We start from the raw sequence: 26,503 nt of genomic DNA, 5'->3' as shown, positions 1-26,503 counted from the left end.
ATGAACCCGGCCGGCTTCTCCTACTTCCCGGCCATGGGCACCCCGCCGCCCGGCTCCCCCCTCGCCGCCCCGCCGGAGCCCGGGAGCCCGGAGGAGCCGCCGCCGCCCGCCCCGGAGGCCGGCTCGTCGGGCGGCGGCGGCGGGCGGCGGCGCAAGCGGCCGGTGCCGCGGGGCAAGCCGCCCTACAGCTACATCGCGCTGATCGCCATGGCCCTGGCCCACGCGGCCGAGCGGCGCCTGACGCTGGGCGGCATCTACCGCTTCATCACCGAGCGCTTCCCCTTCTACCGCGAGAACCCCAAGAAGTGGCAGAACAGCATCCGCCACAACCTCACCCTCAACGACTGCTTCGTCAAGGTGCCGCGCGAGCCGGGCCGCCCGGGCAAGGGCAACTACTGGGCGCTGGACCCGGCGGCCGAGGACATGTTCGACAACGGCAGCTTCCTCCGCCGCAGGAAGCGCTTCAAGCGGGCCGACCTGGCCGCCTACCCGGCCTACCTGCCGGCCGCCTCGGCCTTCAGCCCGGCCAGCGTCGCCGCCGCGCCGCCGCCGCCGCCCTCCCTCTACGCGCCCGCCGGCTACAGCCCGCCGCTGCCCGCCGGCGCCCCCTACCCGCGGGGCTTCACCATCGACAGCCTCATGGGCGGCGCCGAGCTGGCCCCGCCGCCGGGCGTGGAGCTGGGCCCCGGCCCCGAGCCGCCCCCCGCCGCCGCCTTCCCGCCCGCCGGCCTGCTGGGCCGGGCCTACCCCTACTCCGCCTCGCCGCCGCCGCCGCCCCACCTGCCCGGGCCCCCCGGCGGCTACTCCCCGCCCTACGGCGCCGCCGGCCGGCTGGGCCTGCAGCCCGGGCGCTCCTGCGCCGAGCCCCCCGAGCCGCTGCTGGCGCTGGCCGGGCCGCAGTTCGGCCCCAGCCCCGCCTACGGGCGGCAGCCCGGCTTCGCCTCGGGACTGGAGCTGTACATGTGACTCCGGCGCGCCATCCCCGGGCCTGCGCTGCGAGTAGGAGCGAGACCCATGTGCAAACCTTTCCCGTGCTGATGGGGGACACACGCTGTACTTGAATGGCATCTCTCTCCCTCTCTCTCTTTTTGTTTTTACTGTACATATGTAGACTGTTTCATCCTAACACTGTACGGGCCGCATAATGCGTGGTGCTGCATGGCGCATTGTTGCATGGCACATGAGCTAGAAAACGCCGTCGTGTAGTGCATATGCATTGTGCTGTCTCCTGTGCGCAATGGGTTGCGTACCGCACCGTAGTGCGCTGTGAAATGCAGCCTAGTGCATCGCACAAGCACTCTGTCCTGCAACACTAAAATGTGTTACGCACGATTCATTGCATATGCATTGTATAACACGTTGGAGTGCGTTGTGTATGAATTATGATTCAGGGGACCATGCATTTAGCCGTGCACTGTGTAAAAGCATTGTGTAAGGCGCTGTTACCTTGTAGATTTGTAAACATTCCAGGATGTCCCATCTTTTTCTCTCCTTGTTGGGTTCTTAACCTGTAACCAGACAGAGAGTTAGCAAAACTACTAGTTATGGGATATTTTATTACTATTTAAGACTTTACCTTTTTCTTCCCCTGTGGGAAAAAACATCTTTTTACTGTTTTTTTTAAAATAACTTTTATTGTTAGAAAGGATTTTAAAAAATAAATCTTTCCTTTCAACTGTTTAACTGCTCTTTTTTTAGAAATGGTTTTGATGGGGTTTAAAAACAGAATATATCACATTTTTTCAACAAGCTGAAGAGAACTCAGCTGATTCATATGCAAATCATAACACTGTTTTAATTATGCCAAGTGCCTTGTGCTTTCATTTTTTACGGACTCTTTTTCAGGTCTATACTCTTACTGTTTCAAATCTGAAGCCTGTTTTTAAATACTGGTGGTAATTCGCCATTGAACAGCTTCCTAAAGGATGTGATACGTTAAGGACATAAGAACGGCCAGACTGGGTCAGACCAAAGGTCAATCTAGCCCAGTATCCTGTCTTCCGACAGTGGCCAATGCCAGGTGCCCCAGAGGGAATGAACAGAACAGGGAATCATCAAGGGATCCCTCCCCTGTCGCCCGTTCCCAGCTTCTGGCAAACAGAGGCTAAGGACACCATCCCTGCCCAACCTGGCTAATAACCATTGATGGACCTATCCTCCATGAATTTATCTAGTTCTTATTTGAACCCTGTTATAGGCCATTCCCTGGAATCTTGAAATTGAGATTGGATTCCTTTCTGTAAGGTGTGCTCTATTTAGCTACAATTGACTTATGTAGTAGAGAGATTTCAGAGAAGCAGCCATGTTAGTCTGTATCCACAAAAAGAAAAGGATTTCTTATGGCACCTTAGAGACCAAGAAATTTATCTGAGCATAAGGTTTCGCAAGCTACAGCTCACTTTATTGGATGCATGCAGTGGAAAATACAGTGGGGAGATTTTATATACACAGAGAACATGAAACAATGGGTGTTACACTGTATACACACTGTAACGAGCGTGATCAGGTAAGGTGAGCTATTACTACAAAAGTTTTTTTTTCTCTCCTGCTGGTGATAATCAAGGTGGGCCATTTCCAGCAGTTGACAAGAATTTATGTAGTAGAGAGAATAATTCTCGCCACTGCAGGAGTCCTTGCAGTTGAAATTGTATGGCCTGTGTTATACAGGAGGATAGACTCACTAGATGATCACAATGGTCCCTTTTGACCTTTAAATATTGAATCTGCACACTGGCCGGTCCTTTGCCCTTTATTTATTGGGCCATATCCTGGCATGGATTTTTGAGGCGAATTCCCCACTGATATTCCCCCTTTGTTTTTTACCCTAAATTTCCTACACGTAAATGGGCAAGAATGGGATTTTTCTCCTTGTTTTAAAAGACAGGATTTATCTGCCACCCTGATTTACAGGAGCATTTGCATTGGAGCTGATTCGATGAGTTAGTGTTCTGGGATGGGGCTCTTGACTCCTTTGAATTCCCTGCCTAAGGGAGTTATATGCCCAAATCCCAATTGACTTTCAGTGGAAATTTGCACACCTAATTCCCATAGGCCCTTTTTGAAAATCCCATTCCTTATCTTTAGTTTAACCCTGTACAAACCTGTACTTGCCTGGATATGCCAGTGTTTTAATGAATGATTATCTGTGAGGGTCTCTCTTCTGAGGTGTTTGATTAGCGTGTTCTGCATGCCGTTTAGAAATTGACATTCATGTAACCCAGTCCACCTTCAGGTGGGTGCACCTAGCAATTTAGGAACCTGATCACTGGTTAGTTAGGTGGCTTTATCTGGCCTGTTTAGGTCAGGCTCTCCGATTATCTGTTATCTCTCATCACTAGTCCCTCCTCACTCAGATTCAGCTCTTCAGACTCTTAGGGATTTATACTGCTGCCCATCATTATAGTATCTATGTGTCTTCCTCATAAAATCAATTAGCAGTAGCCAAATCTGTAGGGGACTTGGTGGAACAGAGCAACTTTCTAATTCTTGGATCATATTTACTCTTTTTTTTTACTGATTGGGAGGAAAAAACAAAATCCGGAGAGGTATTTAGACTATTTGTAAAATAAATCCATAAAGCTAACTACAGAAAGATATTTTATACCCAACAGAAGTTTGAAAAGGTTCAGTCTCATGTAAACAATATTATCTGCATATCATTCCAAAGTTTATTTTTTCTGTTTTTTAAATTTTTGAATGGGCTAGAGAAAGGTAAAATGATCTTTCGGAAGAAAAATAATTAAAGGACTCTTGTAAATACGGCATTGTGGGATGTAGGACCTGAGCCTACAATCTTTGTACAGGCAAAACTGCTTTGAAGTCTGTGGAAGTTTTGCCTTAGTAAGCAGTGGGGGACCAGAACCATACACTTTCCTGATTCTTTAGCAATTATAGACCCTACCTGCTTCCATTGAAGTGAATGGGACTTTAATGGGAACAGGATCAGGACCTTCTGAAGTTGTGGAAATGAAAGGTGGGTTTGCATGGCAGATGGCAGCATTTCTTGGAGGATTAGATAAAAAGGACCTGGCTTGAAAAGAAGTCAAGGTGGAGGGATGGGGTAGGTACACATATGTACAGCTCTCTGGGAACAATTTGATGAAACTCTGGACCAAACATGTTCCTCGCTGTTATACTAGCCTGAAATGGTGCTATCAGAATCAAGGGTTAATCTGTGAGATTTCTGCACAGGGAGCCAAGTGGCAAATGCTGCCCTAGGTGGGAAGTGATGGGGAAAGGGTGGATGATAAGTCGATTCATTTCCAGTCATCCAGAAGCAGCAGGAAGGAATCTTGCAGGAGTCGTTTGTTGGGATCCGCGGGGAAAACTTCTGAAAGGGTATTCAAGTTCTTTGCAGCTTTGGATTTCAGCTCAAGTGCCTTTGGAGCCAGCTGAGCTCAGGGTGTCTGAGGGGCTGAGCTATCTCTCCCTCCTATCTTTCAGCTGTCTCCTTCCTCACACCGTTGAAGTTGCATTTGGGGACACTTAACTTCTAAAAAATAAAACTGGGATACGAGCTGGAGTTTGCAGTAGGCCTGTTCCAACCCTGCACATGTACAAGCCATGATATTTGATTCCCTTAACGGGATACACTTACTGAAGGCTTAGCAGGAGTCTTTCCAGGCTCAGAAATCTAGCCACAGACTTTCCATCAGACCAATAAGCATCAGAGCTGATTGAATTCCAGAAAGTGTGGCTTGTGGAATAAACAGCTGACTGAGAAAACAAACCAGTGACATTTGTCAGATAATAAAGCCGACAAATATTTATTGAACCACCTCTCTTAATAATAATCTGTTCGGGAGATTCAAACCTCACCCAAGGCATGATCCAAAGTCCACTGTAGTCAGTGGAAAGATTCTCCACTGACTTCAAATGGCTCAGTCCTTATATTTACAAATAAAATGAAAATCATAATGGGTGAAGATCTTTTTTAAAATTCTTCTTCTTATTATTTATTATTAATCATAGGGTGAGGGAGACTGTAGCCACTTGTATTTTGGACTGTTGTTAAACTAATGTGTTCAGAGTATTTTCTTGATTAAGTTAATGTATCACAACTAGGCTTTTAAGCTTTCATTTCAAAGGCTTGTTTACAGTTAGGATGAATCTAGCAAATGAGTTGGATTAAAATGTCATGCAGGGCATAAGCCTTGCAAGGCCATGGTGGATTTGAGCTTTGCAAAGTTTACATGTGGCCCACTAGACCTCATTTGCTTTAGTGGCTTATTTTGAATTCTCCTCTGTATGACTTCAATGAAACAGGAGCAATTATCACCAGTTGTGAAACCAAGTCTCCGATAAAATCCTCCCCTCTTTAGTTAGCACTATCCACGGAATTCGGGCTGTCTTAAGTAATGACACTCTGAAATCATCTTATCCTTCTGCCATTGAAGTGATTGGCAAAACCCCTCATTGATTTCAGTGGGAGCGGGACGGAACCCACCGAAGAATGAAAAATGCATAGACTCCTAGGACCACTGAAAGTAGCCAGGGGCCAGATTTTTAAAGATATTTAAGCACCAAACATCCTTAAATTCAGGGAGAGTTAGGTGCCCAAATGCCTTTGAGGATATAGGCACTAGTGGGATTTTCAAAAGGTCCCGATTGAAATTGATGGGAGTTAGGTGCCTAGGTTACTTTTGAAAATCACACTAGGCACCTAAATACCTTTAAAAAATCTGTCCCTAAGATGAGGCATTGTAAAGTCCTTTTAGTATTGTATCGAATACAGGATCTGATCCTGCTCCCACTGGAGTCAATGAGAATTTTGCCACTTATAATCAGAGCAGAAGCAGGTCTTAAATGTTTGACCTTCATTTCAAAAGTGACTAGTGATTTGGGGGTGACTCCTTTTGGGGGGTACTCAGCTTGAGACACCTTAAAGCAGTTACCTATGGGTCAAAACACATTATTGGAAATCTTCAGTGGCTTATATTTCTAGCCTGTAAATGCTGTTTTCAAAGGGTGAGGCAGTTGTCTTCATAACGCCTTTTGCACCTGGAAATAGTCTACTCCTAACTAATAAAAAAAGGGGAAGGTTTGAAAAATTCCCTCCTGACACTGTGTGAAGTACAATAAAAATAAAAATATATTGCCCGGAGGATTTCTGTGGATCACCCTAGAAATGTTAGGCCTTGTGTATATATGAAATTTGCACCGATTTTAACAAAAATGGCAAACTCATTTAGTTAAATCCTTGCAAATGTTATGCATAGGCAAGGCCTTACACTAGATTGTTCTTATCTTTGCTCAGTAAACCTGAGGATTTGTCTTTTAAAAAAATGCATCACGTTTTTTTTCATAGCGAGAAAGAAACTAAGATAAATATTCTAGATCTGCATGGAACCAGCTGCAGGTGGATTTATAAATTGATAACTAATCTGAAACCGGGTCAGTAGTTCAGCAGGCTCAGTGAATAAAGCACTGGACTAGGAACAATCAGGGGGTCTGGGTTCTCTTCTTGGTTCTGCTACAGGTGAGACTTTACTTAATCTCTGTGCCTCTGTTTCCCCTCCCACCCTTTGTCTGTTGTATCTGTTCAGATTGAAAGCTCTCCTGGGCAGGGGTTGTCGCTCACTATGTGTTTGTGTAGGTCCTGGTACAAGCTGGGACCTCCTCTAGGCGTTAAGATAATTACAGTGTGTGTGTTTTCACTCCCCAGGCCTGAATGCATGTCATCTGCTGATATAGCCATTATGCAGCTGTTTATAGTAAATCAGTTTCTGCATTTCATAGACATAATTCAGATTCTATAAGGTTTTGCTTTCACTGGAAATTTATCTACTTTATTCCTTGGACCATGAGTTTATGTCTTGCCATTGAAACCTAGATCCAGAAAAACTGTCAGGTACAATATTAACCCAAGCAAATTTTAACCCTGATCGCCCCACTCACCAAAGTCTAGAGTATATTAAGGTTGATAATGACCAAGTTAACCTTTGATCCATCAGGTTTCAGAGTAGCAGCCGTGTTAGTTTGTATCCACAAAAAGAAAAGGAGGACTTGTGGCACCTTAGAGACGAACCAATTTATTTGAGCAAATTTGAGCTTTATTTAAGCTTTCATGCGCTACAGCTCACTTCATCGGATGCATGTAGTGGGGGGAAAAAGCTTATGCTCAAATAAATTTGTTAGTCTGTAAGGGGTCACAAGTCCTCCTGTTCTTTTTGATTCATCAGTTATCGGCCACCTTGTGGGGACATTGAGACAGCTGAAGGCAACAGCGACCCCTAGTGGCAAACACAGGAGTGACACGGTTGTCCTAGCTTCTGCTGTGAAGTATGGGGAAAGAATTGTATTGTAGCCAGAGCAATAGTATTCATGTCTCTGTTGTTCAGTTAACAATCGCTGTGTCATGCCACTGTGTAGAACCATGGAGATGCTACAGATGTAATACACATGCCCCAATCAGGTTCATTTGTGATTCCATCAAGATCTGAACCACAGCCTGAAAAGAGAAAGATTGCCATGAATAGCTGAGGACAAGGCTAATGTAAATGCAATGTCAGTTTAATCAAAGCTAGTACACTTGTCTTTATAACGGTAGAGCACAGATTAATTAGGGGGCTGTCTTTTGTCAGCTGATGATAGATGTTGCTGTACAACAGATGTGGCACTTCACAGGATGAAGGTCTAATGCACGCTATTTAAACTGCATTTATAACCTAACTAGAACACTACACAAAATAGCAAGGACCCACAGGTGCGATGCTCACAGAAGCGCTGAGCAATGTTAGCAAAAGTTCCCTGGCTCCTAAAACACACTGACAGGTTTATACCATGTGTCCAAAATTCAAATCTCGAGTTAGTCACTTAAATCCATAGAGGAACCTGAACAATGGTCCTGTTTTCCAAAGTGCTTGAACACTTGCCTCTCCCTTTGATGGGAACACGAGCTGTGGGTGCATAGCAACTTTGAAAACCAGGCCCCCTGTGCGGGTTGCAAAGGGTAAAATTTTCTAAAGGGCCTAAGGGCCAGATTTGTATTTAGGCGCCTAAAGATGAGGGCAGGTGCCTAGCAAGATTTTCAAAAGCACCTAGGTGCTGATGGGAGTTAGGTACCAAGCACTAGTGACAATCCCACTAGGTGCCTATCTGCATCTTTAGGCACCTAAATACCTTGACAAATCTGGCCCTAAGTGCCTAAGTCACATTTGAAAATGGGACATGGGTTTTTAAATCACGTAGTTGCTTTTGAAAATTTTACCCTAAAGATGGATTTAGGGGCCTAATTTAAGGTACCCAACAGTGAAAATACTGTCCTATCTGAAAAGTACAATGTACCAAGCTTAATGAAGACACATTCAATCAGGATGCCGTTTATTGGAACATCCCCCCTGACCGGTGAGGAAATCATTTAATTTAATAACAGAGAAGGCTAATGGTTACTTAATCAGGGTACTAGGGAACACTGACTTTAGTAGGAGTTTTGGCTGCAGCATCTGGCATACAGTTGCCTAATGGGAACGCTGGCAAAAAGATAAATCAGAAGTTAACAATCTTTTTTGTTGGAAGCCCACCCTGGTCCCAGTTGGAACGAATATTATTGGCTCCTCCTCCCCCAGCAGGAACACTGGTGTTATGGCCAGGTTTCTGCAGCTGATAGTGCCAACCTCAACCTCAAATCATGAGGCAATGCCCCAAAACCATGAGATGGGCTTAAAAATCATAAATATTTAAAAATAGGTTTGGGGTTCTTTTAATTTGTCTTCTGGCTTTTGAGTCTTCAGGGGTCACGTTTTCAACCTTTAGGGATTGGAAATGTCCTTTTTGTTTTAATGAAAACTGAGATTCTCAGATAATCCTATGACTCTAGAAGTTGGGGCTTTAAGAAAAAAAACAGAAATCACTGAGAGCTCACAGTTGTGTGCATCTCACCTGCTTTTCAGCCATTCTTTCTGTTTTTCCCCCCTTCTCATCTCCTGTTGTCTCACACAACTTACCAAAATACATGGGAATTTCATTTTCCATTTTGGTCATTGTTCTTGGTTCCCCTCCTCCCTTGCTCACTTCCTCTCCCCCGTACTCTTTTCCTCCCTCCATTCTAGGCCTTTGTTGATTGGTGCTGTGTTCCTCTATCTGAATGTTTATTAGATAAAAAAAGAATCAAAAAATACATTTTTTACAAGGGTTTGTGGCAATGAAAAGTAAGTGTTGAAATGGAATAAAATACATGTCCCATGTAACCTTAATTATAGGATTGGTACTGTGACCCAATATAATAGCATCTGCAAATACACTCCCTAGGATTAAATGACCAAGGCTAACAATCCTCATGCTTCAGTTCATAAACAGATCACCAGCCAGTTAGATGCATTATGAGGGTTTAATTCCTTCCTCTGAAACATCTGGGATTGGCCACTGTCAGAGACAGAATACTGGGCTAGAAGGATCATTGGTCTGTCCTTGGTATGGCAATTCCTATGTGAACGGTGCAGTGTAAAAACATCCCCTCACCCCCATTTCTTAGTTCTGTCACTGGCTTGTTCTGAGACGTTGGGAAAGTCACTTATCCTCTCTGTGCCTCAGTCTCTCCTCTCCATGCAGTTAGGCGCATAACACCATTCACCGACTTCACAGAAGTATTGTGAAAGCGTATCAGTGATTGCAAGGTGTTTTGAGCCTCTTGAAGGGCGGTTGTTATAGAAATGCAAAATATTGCCCTGAGCTGGCTTGTGTCTGTGCGTCACTGCCCTCTGCTGAAAAAAAATCAGAACTGCTCACCTGTGTGCCATAGACCCTCCACGGTTAACAGAGATGGGCGATTTAGCTGGAGCACCGGCAACTGGGAACTGTGCTTGTGGAACAGAGTGAAGCGATCACGGTGACAAAGTAGGTCCATGGAGACTTTGATGACCACGCTGTGCCCTTGAGGGTACTGATATTTCTTACTGTCTGCTATACAATGCCCAGTTGATCTACCTTAGGTCCATCATGATCTTTAATGTAATTATCCTTACAACATCCTTGTGAGGTGAAGTACATTTTTATATAGGCGGGGAACTAAGGCCTAGACTAAACTTCAGATCCTCAAAGGTATTCAGGCTCCTAATTTCCATTGAAATCAATGGATCAGTGAACACCATTGAAAAGCTTGTTGGAGTTTGGGTGAAACTCCTTTTTTTTCCCCTGTGGTCTCAAAGGAAAGCTAACAATGAGATTGGGCCTGTGGACTGGGAAAGTGCATTGCAGGTGCGTCCAAAGGGAATTCCATCCAGTGCATAGTTGATAGGTAGCAGGACTGTTGTTGTCAGGGTTGTCAACTCGTGATTTTATCACGAGTCTGGTGATATTTGGTGTTTTCTTGAAGCCCCAGCTCCTGGAGTCATGTGAGTACCTGAGACTCTCCACTTTCATTCAAGTTTCTAACCTTTATGGTTGCAGAGAAATGCTTGAAACCCTGACCCCTAAAAGGCACACAGATCAGAAGGCAAATTGAAAGAACCCAACATTAATTGTCTTAAAAAATCAGAGATTTTTTTACAATCCTCTCATTTTTGGGGGGCCCAACTCATGATTTTTGAATGCCTGGGGTTGCTAGCACTGTGAAGATGGTGTTATTAGTTGGGTGTTCCATTCTCAGTAGCCCCTTTGAACATCCAGAAAAAAATATTGTATACCTATATTAAAATTATATATGAGGCAGTGTGGCCTATTAGCTAGAGTACTGGGACTCAGGTGTCCTAGGTTCTATTCTTGGGTCTGCTACTGGCCTGCTGGATGACCTTGGCCAAGTCATTTTCTCTCCCTGTGCCTCAGTTTCTCCATCTGTAAAATGGGGGTAATGACTCTGGCATTCTTTGTAAAGTGCTTCGAGATTAATGGATGAAAAGTCGTATCTATGTAAGAGACGATCATGTTATTAAAACAACATTTACAATAAAGACGCATATTTTTAGCTGGAGCCAAAGACAGACATTTGATGGATCCATTGGCTGCACTGGTGTAGCAACTACTTGGTAAAACAAGAAAAACATTTCAACTTATCATCAAAGTTCTAAAAATGTTGCACGAGCTTTTTGTTTTCTTTTTAAGACTCTGTAGGGGGTGGTAACTGAGAACATGTAAAATCTGCAGTGGCAGTGGTCAGAGCCCCCAAGAACATTTGAGAAGCACAGAGCCAAAGTTATCTTTGGTAGCACTCCAGAGGAATTACACCAGGAATGCACTGGGCTCTCTCTGTTCCTGAGTAGCCTCTTTGGTGGGAATTGTCAGGAATGAAGCCCTGCAGCTGGGCCTGGGAGCAGCTAGCTAACCGCAGCTGAAACCCGCAGCCAGATCATCTGATTGGCCAAGCAAAGGTGCCAGGACTGCTCTTAAGCCCAGCAGTAGCACTTGGCTGGTGGCTGCTCAGTGCTTATGCCTGCAGCTGTGGTCGCTCCTGTGCCTGCTTTCTTCCCGGCCTGACTCTGGCTCTTGCTCTGACCACTAGGCTGGGCCGCCCAGGCTCCGTGGAAGGAATTCTAACTCCACAAGGAATAGCTGTGTGCCCTTCGCTATGTTTTGTGTTTGTGCAACCCAATCCCCATCATGTGGCATTAGTGGGGATTGAACCCTTGACTTTCAGCATGGGCTTCTGCCACTTGAGCTGAAGGGCTGATGTCATTATTTGTTGGCAGTAGTAGGTTCTTTTACTCCTGCCTGGATCTGCCACATCTTACCCCCTGAACCAGTGGCTTCATTTGCACTGCTCAGGATGCCATATAGTGGATTGATACAAGCCAGGCTTTTATTTACCCTAGACTGCCTACAGCTGGGTCTTACACTGTGGATGTAACTGGTTTTAAAATTGATTCGGCTGAATTGGTTTTAAGACTGGTTAGGAGTTTTCCCAGTGTAGACCCTTTAATGTTATAATTTCCCCATGTGTCATTTTGTTTCTTAGACTGAGTGACTCCGCCGACTTCTCTGCTGCACAATGACTGTAATTATAAAACAACTGCTCTGCACTGGGCAATATCCCATGAAGTAGAATATTGTCTTGTATTCATCTCTATCATATAAATGCAGTTTTTGGTGAGATAACATGTGATCCTCCCCAATACTGCACCCTCCAAGAGAGACAGTGTGGTTCAGTGGCTAGCGTGCGGGACTGGGAATTGCGCTGTCACTGATTTACTGCGTGACCTTGACCAAATCAATTCACTTTCCTCTCTCTGTGCCTCAGTTTCCCCATCTGTAACGTGGGAGCAATGGCACTGCTCCAACTTTGTCAGCTGCTTTGAGATCTGTGGATGACAAGTGTTAGTTTAATAGTGGGCACTCTTCAGGACAGTGGTCCTGTTGACTTCAGTGGTACTACTCAAGTGAGTAAGGCCTTCTTGCATGAGCAAAAGTTGCTGACTCAACCTCCTTGTTGGCTTTTGCAATATCCATGACAAGCCGAACACACAAATCTTCTGGTCAGTCAGCCATCTTTACTCAGCTGCACCTTATCTCCCTCCCCACTAGATGGGAGCCTAGTAACATACATTATAACTTTCACAACAAACTAAGAGTGGCTAATTCTGTTGTTAGCACAAGGCAAATCACACTGCAGATACCTGGTAAATCTACTCTACACTTGACCGAGGCCAGCTCCGGTTGAGACAGAAACAATGTTCTACTGCAGATGAGCTACGTATTGTTTTATTTTCTTCAGTGTTATTCTAAGAACATATCCATTTTCCCCCGGCCTAAAAATCTTTCTTTTACATAGAGTCTCTTCCATCGGATGCTTACCCCCTAAGTATCATTGCAGCACAAAGAGGTCTCAGAATAGCATGCGCTGGTGGCTAATTATTTGGAACAATTATACAAAACAACGACAGAGCCAGACAGCAGGAGGTCTTTATTGTCTAGCCAAGCATGAACTGGCTCAGCCTGCCACGGGATTATCACTAAAAGTGGAAAATGGAGAGGGGAAAAAAAGGAGAATTATCCCATGGAACAGCCAAGAATTCAGAATTCCTATTAAGGCAAACTTTACAGAAGATCTTGAAAACTCCCCTGGAAGAATTTTCTGAAACGCCACAGAAGACACGCAGGGCAATGACTCGGCGTATGAATTTAACGCTCATCCCCGTGCTGACAGGCCCCCATCCGGCAAACACTTACGTACGTGATTAAACTTCAGCGTACGCTTATCTCTACTGTCTGCTCCTTAGCGAAGCCAAGGCATGAGCATTGATAGGATCGAGCCCTAGATTTTTGTGATAACTAAGTCCCAACATCAGCAACTGGAGCGTAACAAAGGCTCCAATCCTGGACTGTGAACATTTAACACAGGCCCTCGCATCTGCTTGGAGTGCTGTTGACGTCCGTGCAGACATTGTAGCAAGCTCCTGAGTTTTCAGCAGGGTTGCTGCCCGAGAGAGCACATTTTGAGTGGCTCCGTAGAGAATTACCTGATAACTTTCGGCAGGTTGCAAGGAGCGTTTCAGAGTTGCAGACGCACCAGCCCAGTCACAAATTATAAATTAAGTCCCAACCGCTTGCAAGCTAACCCGTGTCAGGGAGACAGGGTGTGGAGGGAAGCTCAGAAAAGGGAACAACAGTGGTATTACTTTAAGTGTTATTGATAACTCACTTCTCATAGGCATCGCAAAGAGCGTATTTAGAAGGAATTTGTCGGGGTAATGGAGCAGGGCCTAGAAAATAGCATCGCGCAATAAAAATGAATGGGTGTAACGGAACGGCGATAGAAGACTACAACCATGTCAGCACAAGCTCTTTTATAATTAGCCACTTCCCAGGGCAGGGTTGTCCTTCGGTAGGAACTTTTTCCCAGCATGCTTTGGTGTGCGGGGGGGGGGGGGGGGGTGGCCCTTTAAATTTGGCAAAGACCTAACGTTCCAAGCTTAAAGTAGCTGTATTAGAACTAAGTGGTGGTGCACCTTCCTGTCTTTTAGCTGGTAGATATTTCTGATGCCTGTTGTTTATTTGTTTATTTATCTTCTTGAGAAGAGGCCCATTCTCACAGTCAGCTAGAACTCAGACCTTGCTAAGTACCCTGCTGAGCTGCACAGGGGAGGCTCCCGGGGGAGGCTGGAGACTTCCAAACAAGCCAGGTGCTTACCGCAGAGCTACTTCATGATCTCCACTGGCCCTTGCTACCCAGCCCCCCTGCTGAGTAGAGCTTCCTGGTTTTCTTAGACTCTGCCCCTTTTCTTCAGGAGAACCATAGTGATTTCATTGGGTTAGGTGGGTCCCTCTGTAGCTGGAGGGGTATGCCAGGATCTCCCCCGTATGAGGACCTCCCCCTCAGGGAAGTGTCGGGGCGTGTCTGGGGGGCCCTACAACCTCATGAGTTTGCTGTCGGCTCACAGCAGGCACTAACGGTTTAGCCCCATGGGGGAGGAACTCTTAAAGCTAGTGCAACCATTTCCCATGGTGCTAAGCCTTTAAATAAATCTGGTTGAGGCTAGCCATATTGGCTACTCATATAGCTGGCTTTCTAGTGGGGTTCTGGGGAAGGAATGAGGGGCTATGGGAGTAAAGAGTACAATTTTAAGAGACACGGACAGGACTCCTGGTTTGGGGAGGTTGTGCACTCCGCCCGGTCAGAAAATCGCTCCCTTTGAAGGTTTTGCAAGTTGAGCCCCGCCCCAAATCGTGTTACTTTTGAAAATCTTGGCCATTTTCTTGACTTTTGCAAACCTCTTTTCTCATTGACATCACCTGTTCCTTTTATTTAACTCCCCCGCTTTCATTGGGTACCTTTTTATCTCCTCTAGCATGCCTCTTGTCATAATTCACTGTCTATTTTAGTGAGCATCACTTTGCTGGAGTGTCTTGCTTGCAGACCACTGCTATGAAAACATCCTCCTTCATATTTTAACAAGGGTGCTCTCTGCTGGGCGAGAACAATTATTTCCTGTATTAGGTTTCTTAGCAGAGTTTTTAGACAATTCTTTAGGGTTGCACGTGTTACAGTTTTCTTAACTGAACGAGCAGCGAGGACTACTGACTGCTGACATTTCAATAATAGTCTTAGTGATGGGAGAGGGAAACACCCCCTAGATCTAGTCCAGGGTATTTCCCAGCGTTTCAGGTCAAGAGGGAAAACTCGAAGCCGCTGCCCTGGGATCTCACATTTGGGAATGGGGACTTTTCTGAGCATAGGTAGGCTCCTGATCCTACCTCACTGAAGTCAATAGCAGCCATACTAATGACTTCAGTAGTTTCAGGATTAAGCTCAAACACTGAAGGTCATGGTAAAGGACCCTGAAGCAGCTGGGCCTAATATTGTAAGAATTATTGTTGTGTGTATGTGCCAGCCAGCCCCTGGGACCTCCAGAGCTGAAAGCAATGAGAGACTGTGGTGGGGTGTCTGTCTTACCCATGGCCTGAAAGGGTTAAGACGGTTAGGTAGGCCAATTAGCACCCTAAGCTGCACCTGGAGGAGGAGCCAGTCTGCCAGGAGGATTAATTAGAGATGGAGCTCAGCTGGAGAGGAACAGGAAGGGCATGTATAAGGCCCAGTAGCAGAGCATAGAAAGGGAGGGGCTGCAGTCACATTCAGGGTGAGCAAAGGTATGGGAGGAAATAGCCGAGGGAGACCGCAGTAAGCTGTAGGTATGTGGCTAGAGTCCTGGACTGGTAGACCCTGCTTTTTGTAGGGTCCCTGGTCCAGGGCCCCTGGGGGGGCAGGCTTGGGTTCCCCCACCAGGCCCTGGGGAAGTGGCACCATTATGGGGCAGCTAATGGGAAGACCACCTAGGACAGTGCCTCTGGAGAGACTGTGTTACATGCACCACCCTTCTTCTCCAACAGGGGACAGTGATGGTGACCTGGCCAGAGGGCCAAGCCCTGAAGTGGGGGCAGCTGAGTCCAGAAAGAGCAAGGCTGAGAAACAGGGAGTGAGCAACCCCAGGAAGTGGTGTCAGGCCGGCAGAGTGGATCCCCAGGTGGGACCAGGAGGAAGCTCTCCAGTGGTGAGTAGAGAACCTTGTGATGGTCTCCTACAGCTTGAGCTAGACAACCAGACTCTGGTGCTGGAGGCTGGAACAGATTCTCCTCCTCTGTGGATCAGGCACTGAGGGGGGGATGCATTGCCCGCCTGTTAACTAGTGACTGACACCTGATCTTTTCTTATGCAATTAATCCCACCAGCTATGGATCGGATTGGCACTTTGCAGTCTGCCCCGAGTAAAGGCCAGCACATGGTCCACAGGAGCAGAGGAAATACCAAATTCTGACTCAGCTATAACTAGGTCTCGGCTTCCCCCTTTCTCCTTGGATAACAAGAATATCCAGTGTGACAAAAGATTTAAAAAAAAAAAAAGATTTTTGGAAGGGATATTAACCTTCAAGCTTCAGGGCAGAACCCAACCTCTTACTGCTGGGGGTCAGGAAGAAACATTCCTGGTGGCCAGCTTATCCCATGCTGCAGGTTTTCTTGCTCCTTCCTCTGCAACAGCTCGTGTTAGCCACTGTCAGAGACCAGACATGGGTCTAGATGGCTCATCCCATCTAACAAATCTTATGTTCCTATTTTTTTTTAAAGATATCTATCTGGTATGAGGAATATTCTAAAATTTGCCTTCACAAGTGGCAAGGTAACTAATGCCTACTTCAAAAGACTCTGATTTAACATACTCCTGAGAATTGGAGCGAGCTGCCGGTCTCCCCAAATTGCCTTTGAATGGCAAATTCATATAATCCCTGTGGCAACCTGAGATTTGAGTAATCACTTGGTTGAGCTGATTCTCTTTTGGCGAACTACAGTCGGGAGGGTGAGGCTGAGTTGCTGGCTTTGTCTGATGGGTTGATGTGGTGAGCGCAGAGGGAGCGCTTGTTAAGGCTTTGTGTGTGACTAACTGCTAACAAAACACAGGACAGGTGCCGAATGGAAAACGGTAAATAACTAGCCCTTGTAAAAATTTAACATTTTGCCATTCGCTTGCTCCCAGCCCAAGGGCTAGACCGCCACCGAGGGAGGTGAATTCCTGCCATGTTCTGCTGTGCTCCTGAGCTGTGCTACAAGTCTACTTAATGGGACACGGAAGACATGGCTGGCTGAACTAAGGAGGATAAAAATCTCTTGGGAACTAAATGAACCCATATTTTGATAAGGCACCGACAAAGGGGTGGCCCTAGACTGCATCTTCGTTGCTCTGTCCATGAGGCAGTCCTGATAGTGCTGCAACGTGGTGTATTTGCTCAGGGCTGACTTTCTCATGCTCTCATTGTGTGGACCAGGCTTGATAGACCTTTTTTCACGCACCCAAGTCAACACTCCACTGCTTTGGTTCTCGGAACATGTCTGCCGGTTGCCAAGGACAGCTCCACGGAGCCCTAATGACCATGGACCATCATTTGAAAACCACTGGCTTTGGGGATGTTCATGGTCCATGCTGAAATCTAACCAGAGGAAGAATCTCAGGTATGGCTTCTGCTGGCATCTTTCTTTCCAGTGCCCTTTGTCATGTGTACGTTTGGCCAAGAATAATTAATGTTGCACAGATATTCCTTTAAAAAAATAAACAAAGGGTTAAATTTCTCCCCTGTGCTTTCATGATTACAGTCGCTGAGAGTGGTCACCCTCAGGAGGCTTCCTGGGACTGTACTCAGCAAATGGATTCTCTGAGCGAATCACCACCACCTGCAAAGTCCTAAATCAAGGCTTAGTTCAGGTGGCCTTTACAGGGCCCATGGGGGAAGACCCTTTCCCCAACCCTGCAGAGCATGAATGCAGCAGCTGTGGTCATGGTGTGTTTTACTTGCCCTGTGGCGGAAGCAGCATGGCCTAGTGGCTAGAGTCCTGGACTGGTAGACCCAGGTTCTATTCCTGGCTCTGCCACTGACCTGCTGGGTGACCTTTGGCAAATTGCTTCACCTCAGTGCCTCAGTTTCCCCATCTGTAAAATTGGGAGAATGACGCAGACCTCCTTTGTAAAGGGCTGTGACGTGCATTGAGGAGAAGCGCCGAATAAGAGCTGGGTATTGTGGAACCACAAGTAGCATTTCTTCCCCGTCTGGTACTTGCACTCACTCATGCATTTAGAACCAGAGGGCCCAGCTTTAATCCCTGCTGCTAATGACCCACCTTGGGGCCTCACCTTACATATACACTGCCCCATGTTCCTTGCGTTACAATGGGGGAGAGCAGCCATGATGCACAGTGGCAGAGTAACCATCCCAGTTCTGCTATGGCTGACCCTTGTGCACCCAAACAGTGGGAGGAGGATTCCAGCTTGATTATCCTTTATTGGGTCTCCAGCCTGAACGCTTAGCAGCTTCTTAAGCAGTGGATCAGCAATAAACCTGACATCCTCTAGATGGCATGCTTATCTCTGAGCTGCAAGAGTGCCCTAAATCCCACAGCTGAGACCCACATTCCAGGCTCCTTATGATGCATACAGGATGTGTGCATCAGGGGGACCTGTTTGATTGACTTCAGTGGGAGTTTTTCTTGAGACTGAAACTGGGCCAGTGCAGTGAAGTAGTCAGATCTTAAGGATAATGAGGGGGGCTGCCGTGAATCCAACAGTCTGAATCTCTGTCTCATCAGAACGGGCGTGAGGATTTATCTAGGCTGAATCATCAGTGGGGGCAAAAAGCATATTTCTCCTGATTGACACCAGAGAAGTACCATTACTGGAATCAAATGAATTACACCAATGCAGCAGGCTTTTACTAACGCGGGTGTAAGGTACAGCAAACAAATCAGGAAATGCAAAAGTCAAGTCAAGCAGCAGGCCAAGATTTTTCCAGAAGTGACTCGTGACTTTGGAGGCCGAAATAGAGACCTGTAAAAGGGGCCAACGAGACACAGGGAAAGGGATTGTTCAGAAAGTGCTGAACAATCTGCCCTCTGACAAGCTGGCCCCTTTTTAGGTGACTGAATTTGATCATACCTGGGCTGGTATGTCTCCTATAACTGCCCATGTACTTCAAGGAGTACACACAGATACCAGTGAATGGCTCACAACAGTCATACTGATGCCTCCATGAAGTCATCTAGGAGCAGAATGGGGATCTGCTCCCCAATAGCACAAACTGGGGATTAGTTTTCGGGATCGCAATCCAAGCAGAGAGGAAAGATCCCAGTCCCTGTAGCAGTTTGGCAACCCATTTCCAAGTCATTCACTTGAATATTGTGGGGCATGGAGGCCCTGAAACCTGGAAAATGTGTATTGAATCAGTGATCTAATGGCCACACACCAGAGAGGGACATTGCATGCTGTTAGGGGATAATAAGGGCTCTAGATGGCTGATGGAAGTGATTTAACTTTCTATTTTATAGGCTGAAATTCACCCCGTGCAGAGCACCAGCAGGGAAATTATAGGTCAGTCAACCTAACTTTGACAGCTAATAATTTGTTCCAATGTGTAAGCACCTAGAGGATAATAGCATTATGAGGAATAGCCAGCATGGATTTGTCAAGAACAAATCATGCCAAACGAATCTAAATTCCTTCTTCGACAGGATTAATTGCATAGTGGGTCGGTGGGGGGGAGCAATAGATGGGATATATCCTGTCAGGGATGGTCTAGGATAATCCTTAGTTCTGCCATGAGTGCAGGGGACTGGACTAGACGACCTCTCGAGGTCCTTTCCAGTCCTATGGTTTTTAGTAACCCTTTTGACAGAGTGCCACATGGCTTTCTCATACACAAACTGGGGAATGCAGTCTCGATGAAATTACTGTCAAGTAGGTGCACCACTAGTTGAAAGCCTGTACTGTGAGAGTAGTTATCAATGGCATGCGGTCAAACTGGGAGTGCATATCAAGTGGGGTCACGGGTCACTTCTGGAACTGGTCCTCCCTAATGATTTGAATAATGGAGTGGAGGGTGTGCTTATAAAATTTGCAGCTGACGCTAAGCTGGGAGGGGTTGCAAGCACTTCAGAGGAAATGACCATGACAAAGTGGAGAGTTGGTCTGCATTCAACAAGATCAAATCCAATAACGCTAAGTGCAAAGTATTTCACTCAGGAAGGAAAAATCAAATGCACAGCTACAAAATGGGGATGAACTGGCTAGGTGGTAGCGCTGCTGAAAAGGATCTGGAGGTTGTAATGGATCACAAATTGACTGAGAGTCCACAAAGTGATGCAGATGCAAAAAAGGTTAATACCGTTCTGGAGGGTATTCACAGGAGCGTTGTACGTGATACTGGAGATCTCAGCTGATGTTCTGTGTCCAATTCTGGACACCACGCTTTGGAGAGAGAGTCCAGAGGAGAGCAACAACAATGATAAAAGGTTTAGAAAACCTGACTACGAGAATCTTTTTGTTTGTTTGTTTTTTTAAGGGCATGTTTAGTCTTGAGAAAAGAAGATTGGGGACCTGATAAACAGGCTTTAAATAAATTAAGGGGTGTTAGAGGACTCTTTTCAATTGTTCTCTACGTCCACTGAAGGTGGGAGAAGAAATAACAGGCTTACTCTGCATCAAGGGAGATTTTAGGTTAGACAGCAGGAAAAACTTTCTAACTCTCAGGGTAGTTAAGTTTTTTGAAATAGGTTTCCAGGGGAGGTTGTGGTATCCTCCTCGTTGAAGCTTTTTAAGAACAGGTTGGACAAACATCTGTCAGGGATGGTGTGACGGGGTATATCAGCCCCACACTGGTGCAGCAGGGGTTAACCCTTCTCTCTTGGATGAGGAGGCCATGCCCCTTCGGCTCTGCTGGGCATGTTCCAGCTGGAGACAGGATATAAAAGGCAGCAGAGCAGCTCAGTTTTGGCTGACTGCGGGTGAGGAAGGAGGTGGGCTACTGAGTCCTGGAGGAGAAACACCTGCACTCCAGGACGTGGAGGCCAGCTAGATGGAGACAGACCCCGAAACACTGGCTTGGGACACTGCAGAGTGGGGAGAGACCATGGAGACCCAGAGTCAGCGAATTGCAGAAAATTGGGTAGGAAGTGACCCAGGGAAACTTTGGGAGTAAGTGGTGGTAGAACTGGAGACAGGCTCAGTGTATTTTGGTAGGATCCCCACTGAACTGGTGGTAGAAAACCCTGCCACTGACAGGACCCTGAGTTGGGACCCAGAGGAGAGGGTGGGCCCAGGTCCCCTTATCCTGGCCACCGCCCAACTGGGGTGGTGGTCCAGCTCACCTACACTATTGACTCTGGCCGCTGGGCCGCCCTGCCCTGCCCTGCCCTGAGAGCAAGGGCCAAGCTACAGATTAAGGCCATATAGCCACACAGCCCCAAGACCGGGGCAGCCTTACAGACTCAATTGCAGGGCCATAACACACCTCTCTCCTGCCCCCAAAGGGTGATGGGGTGTATCAGCCCCTCAACAACTGGTCTAAGTTTACTTGGTCCTGCCTTGGTAGGGGGGCTGGACTTGGTGACTTCTCAAGGCCTGTTCCTGCCCTACATTTCTATGATTCTAAGGGCTAGGCACTTTGCAAATCCCACTTTGGCCCTCAAAAGAGGCTTTGTGCTGACTTTCAGCACAGGGTGAATTTCACCTTTGGTGCCTAATTCAAAGTCTAGGCAGTTAATGAAATGAAAACTAATGATATTTCTATAGCAATGTTAAAAACCATCCACAGAACAACAAAGCTCATCAGGCCTCTTTGTTTAACAATGTAACCCACCCTCTATTAAACAACCTACCTTGATAAATTGCAGCCTCCGTGGCATACGTCATTTTACTCATTCTGCTTTGGATTCTGTCCCATTTCTTGAGGTCTGACTGGCGTGGAGGAAAGTTCCCCAAGCAATATACAGGATTCCAAAGACGTCATTTATCCAGGTTGTATAGGGAAGAGTTAGAACCTCTTTAGCCTTACCTGTGACAATGCCATATGGATATCAATAGCCCTCTTTTTCTGTATCCTCACTTTTTTTCTAGCTTATATCTCATGTGCTCTGCACTAAACTCAGATCTCTCTGCTCTGCTGATTTCTATACACCATTTCCTGATCTTGTTTATCATCATTTTTCTAATTTCTCTCCTTCCAGTAATATTTCCTCTCCTTCTCCCCACTTGTATCCACCCACATCCCACCCCCTTCAGTGTGTTCAGTCCACCTGCAAACTTGATCAAGCTACAGCTCAGTTCTTCCTCCAGATCATTTATCAAGCTGTGAAATAACATCTGGCTCAACCCTGTGCCCTTTCTCCAGTGGAATCTTACTCAATGCATCTTTCCAAAGATGAGCTAAACCATGTAAGACCTGCTCTTGGAGCAGGAGAGTCTGAATTAGCATGTTGTTCTCCGGATCAAGTCTCCCCAGAACGGTATTATACTTCCATAAGGGCCAGAAAGCTTTTCTTTTTAAATTCCAGCTTAAACTGTGCAGAAAATAAGGCCTTGAGCCTGCAATTGGATCTTGGCCATACCTCACCACCTGTGCCAGGAATCCATTGACTTTAGTATGGGCCCACCCACACTGATCTAATTCCAGCGTTGCAAGAAATGCCTTGGCTACTGGAGATTGTGTACCACTGAGATAGGGGCTGGTCCAGAGCCCACCATTATTAAAGCACATCCGAGAGGCGAAGGTCACGTGCTGGCTTCGCAGGGGTAAGTGGCAAAGTGGTTGTTACAATTTACTAAGTTCTATGAAATTGCTGCCTGATACCAGTCACCACTTTTCTTTCATATTGTGGGGTGTTTAAAATTGCAGCAGGCACATTTATGTAGCTTTAGAGAACCCCCCCTTCTCCTCCTCAAAAATAGAGAGAACCAAGGTCACAAGATAGATGAGTGGATTTAAAGACTCAAATGCTAAAGCAATCCTCAAAGGTGAGCAGCAGGGGGGAGTGTGATTCTTAGTTGCATGGGGTGAGTGTACAGGAGAAGCAGTGCTCTGTGGAACAGTGGCTAGGACACTGGAACATGACTCCAGAAATCTGCGTGCTATGCCCAGCTTTGCCACAAAGCTACTGTATGCCCTTGGGCCCGTCACTTAACCACTTTGTACCTCTGTTTCCCCTCCCACCCTCAGTCTTGCCTATTTAGACTGGAAGCTCTTCAGGGCAAAGACACTTGTCTCCATTCATGTTTGTACAATGCCTAGCGCTGTGGGATTTTGCTTTCAGCTAGGCATCTAGATGCTATCATGGTACCAATCTTCTTGTCGGGTCCTCCGACTGCTTCTCGCCATATCTGTGCATACGCAATGGCTGGATGATCCTTAATGGTGGTGAGAACTTAGCCGTGACTTCAGCTGACTCAGCGTTGGTGGTCTGTCGTGCAGTGGATGTCTTGGATCTGTGCGTTGTCTTGGGCACTCAACAGTACTAGCAACTTCCAGGCATATTCCAGGAGGAGCAACGCTGGTGAGGCTGTAGAGGCTGTTGACACAGGGGAGCTCACAACACCCTGTAATGTAGTGGCAGGCGGTGTTCAGTACAGGGTCTTGCTTCTTTGCCTGGGGGGATCAAGCCCACGCTGAACAGGCAGAGGAGTAACAAGGTGCCAGTGCGGCTGCTCACAGAGTCGACGGGTCTGTACCCCACTCTGATGTAACCAGCTTGCTGAGAATGTGGTGGCATATGTTAACCTTGGCTTTCGTTTTCTCAATGTGGGCTGTAAAGGAGAGTGTGTGGGAGAGAGTAACACCGAGGTAGAAGGGATTATGATGCAAATGATGATATAATATTACGGTATCATGTCATTTGAACTCTGGTGCTGTTGGTTCATTATTATGACTACTTATTATACAAATAAATGGTATTAATCATAAATCAACAGTACCAGAGTTCAAATTTTATCTACCTCTAATTTTCTCTTCTTTAAAATAAGGTTTCTACTTCCCTTTTATGTAGAAGTGGGGAGAGTTTTTAAATTTACTTCTGGCCATATTATTTGGAATTAATGGGTCAAATATACTGTATATTATCATCTGCATGTAAAAGCCAGATTTGCACCATTCAATGTGTTAAAGTGCATTCACACACTCCCAGCTCTGCCACTGGTCTGCTGGGTTACCTTGGACAAGTCACTTAACTTCTCTTCATCTTCACCCCTAAAATGGGGAAACTAATTATGGTACTGACCTCCATTGTAAAGCACTTTGGGATCTGCTGATGCAAAGTACTATAGAAGACCTAGGATATTATTTTTATGGTCACATGCCTATTATGCACACACATACCCAGTGTTAAAACCAGGCATCTTTGCACATATGAGGCCAGATGGGCTCCTATCTTGCCATACACGTGCACAAATAGCTCGTGTACCTGCATGCAACTGGAATGTCTGGGCATAAGCTAGGCATGAACAAATACAGACTTTGAACATCTGGCCCTTGAAAATCTTGGTTTAAATTTTTCAATAGAGGCTGTTTTGCTCAGTATCTGTGTGAATCAAGCCTTTTATTCAGATGTGTTATGGCAGACACCCACAGTTGGAAAATATTATCCCTTATACAATTCCCTGAGATTTTTCTAACTTTGTTTTGGGATTTAAAATAATAGTGATTAACAGATCTGTTTTCTTAAGGATATTTTTCTTTGTGTGGATGGCATGCTGGCTTTTCTAAATGTGTGTGGCTGCATGTGCCAAAGCACAATTAACTTCAACACACTTGTGCATTTTGGTGTGTTTTTTTATGGCGAAGAGGAGAACCAGATTTTGTGTGTTTTCAAAAATGCATGTGGTCCTCTGAGTTGAGAACTCCAAGTTCCACTAAGTCACTTGTGCGTATATCCGTCTTTTGATATGAGAGTCAGGAGGAACTATACAAAAAGCTTGTGTCAAAGCTGGGTTAAACAGCTGAGTATTAAGACTTCATCCAAGGTTGAGTGTTGGGTCATGCTTTAATATGCAATGGAAATAAGCTCTAGAAGGGAGGGACATGGATAAATATTTTCAAACCTGGGTGCCTAAAGCTAATCCCCTAATTTTTTTTCCCCAGAGGTCTTAAGGACCCAATTGGAAACTCCACTGGATTTGTGCTCTTAAAATCACAAAGGCATTCTTAAAAACCAACCAAAGCTCCCACTGGAATCAATGAAAATTGTTGGTGCTCATCATTTTGGAAAATCAGGCCATTCTTTATTTAAGTACCTAATTTTAGACACCTAAGTTAGATCTTAATTGCTTTGGCCAAAGCAATTTTTAAAACCCCCTCAACACAGTAGTGACTATTCCAGTGGTAGAATTCTCTGCAGGCTGCAACTTGATGGAAGTATCTGGGATGTGAACCTAGGCTGTGATAAAAGCATTTTGAGATCCAGCATCTAGAGGATGCTGCAGCAGGGCCCACAGACTGGAAACAGGCCTAAATCATAGTAAATCAGCTTCTGCAATCTGGGTAATGTGTGGCTGAAAAGGAGGTTCAGAGTCACTGAGGGATCAGAAATTCTGAACCTTGGAAACTGAAAGAAGAGAACTAGCATCAAAGGAAATTGCATAAGTGGAAAAAGAGACCCCCGGGATATCCCAGGGAGCAGCAGATCTGTCTTTTTAGCATTTTCAAAAAAGTTAGAGGACAGCCAAAGCTTGATAGCAAAAAGGCAATGCAGCAAAATCTATCAGCTAGCCTTCGGGGACCTGGAGATGAGTCTCATCAGAATAAGTGAATATAAATGGTACTCAACCGAGGAAGCATAAAAAAAAATTAGGCAAAACGCAATAGATCATCTGGAAAGAACCCAGGAGCAAATCTGTCTGCAATGGAAATCTGAAAGCTCCAAAATAATAACCAACACATGTCTAGACAAACCAAGCAAGTACGGTATCAGCATGACCAATGTAAGCAGAGGGCACAATACTGCACCCTCTATACAGCCAAAACTAACGCTGGAAGTTATTCCTGTAAGGAGTACAAGATCAGGCCCTTGGCTAAGAAAGACTTATCTGGCCAATATCCACGCAGACCTGTGTGTGGACAATCTCAATGCAAGGAGTTAGACATAAGAAATCAAGTCCTTACTTCTACAGAGGGTGCTCCTGGAACTGTTCTCCTTTTACTCTGAATAACCTTTGGCAAATGGAAAAAGCCCAGGATTCCAGACAGGCTGACTTAAGGTTTTCATAGGGAAAACATGCTCTCATCACTGCTTCAGCCTTAAAACTTGACTGGGCCCAAGCCTGTTCCTACTGACGCCAGCCAGAGGGGATTTTACCTGCTGAAATCAGTGGGATCGGCCAGGCCCCCACCTATTTCCACCAGTTTCATGAAGACTGAAGCAGCAATTAATGGTTTTATTTAAAGGCAAAGATCTTGTGATTAGGCAGTCTGCCTTAAACTTTAAGGGAAATTTTAAAATGTGGAGCTCTGGGGAGAAATCTTGTATCCCCTCACTAAGGAGAAATGCACAACAAATAAACATTAGCCTAAAAAGTTTCCACGCGGTTGGGGTAATAAAGAACATAACAGAGGTTTAGAATGAAAAGAAGAAGGGTTAGCAAAGTTGATCTGCTGACTTATTTTTGCTGTCTAACTTTTTTGTAGTGTGTAGGCGTCACATCAGGGAACAATAACACAGGAAATAAACTTGACTATGGATTTATAATGTAAAATTGACGGCAGACCTCCCCCCTAAAATATTTTATAAATCCATATAAAAAGGGGGAGAGATGATAGATTGGGGGGGAATGGAGGA

The 26,503-nt window shown here is 45.8% G+C and overlaps 1 protein-coding gene across 1 annotated transcript; it reads left to right on the top strand.

Moving 5' to 3' along the window:
• On the top strand, positions 1-26,503 carry FOXE3 (forkhead box E3). Its single transcript, XM_037907948.2, has 5 exons — positions 1-999; positions 15,757-15,917; positions 16,896-17,368; positions 19,232-19,274; positions 24,811-26,503. Exon 1 carries the CDS (start codon positions 1-3, stop codon positions 964-966), a length of 966 nt encoding a protein of 321 aa, XP_037763876.1. The 3' UTR covers positions 967-999; positions 15,757-15,917; positions 16,896-17,368; positions 19,232-19,274; positions 24,811-26,503.

This window comes from Chelonia mydas, chromosome 8 (genome assembly GCF_015237465.2).
Source record: "Chelonia mydas isolate rCheMyd1 chromosome 8, rCheMyd1.pri.v2, whole genome shotgun sequence".
NCBI lineage: Eukaryota > Metazoa > Chordata > Testudines > Cheloniidae > Chelonia > Chelonia mydas.
The sequence above is the reverse complement of the archived record's forward strand: the minus strand, read 5'-3'. Positions and strand labels throughout refer to the sequence as shown.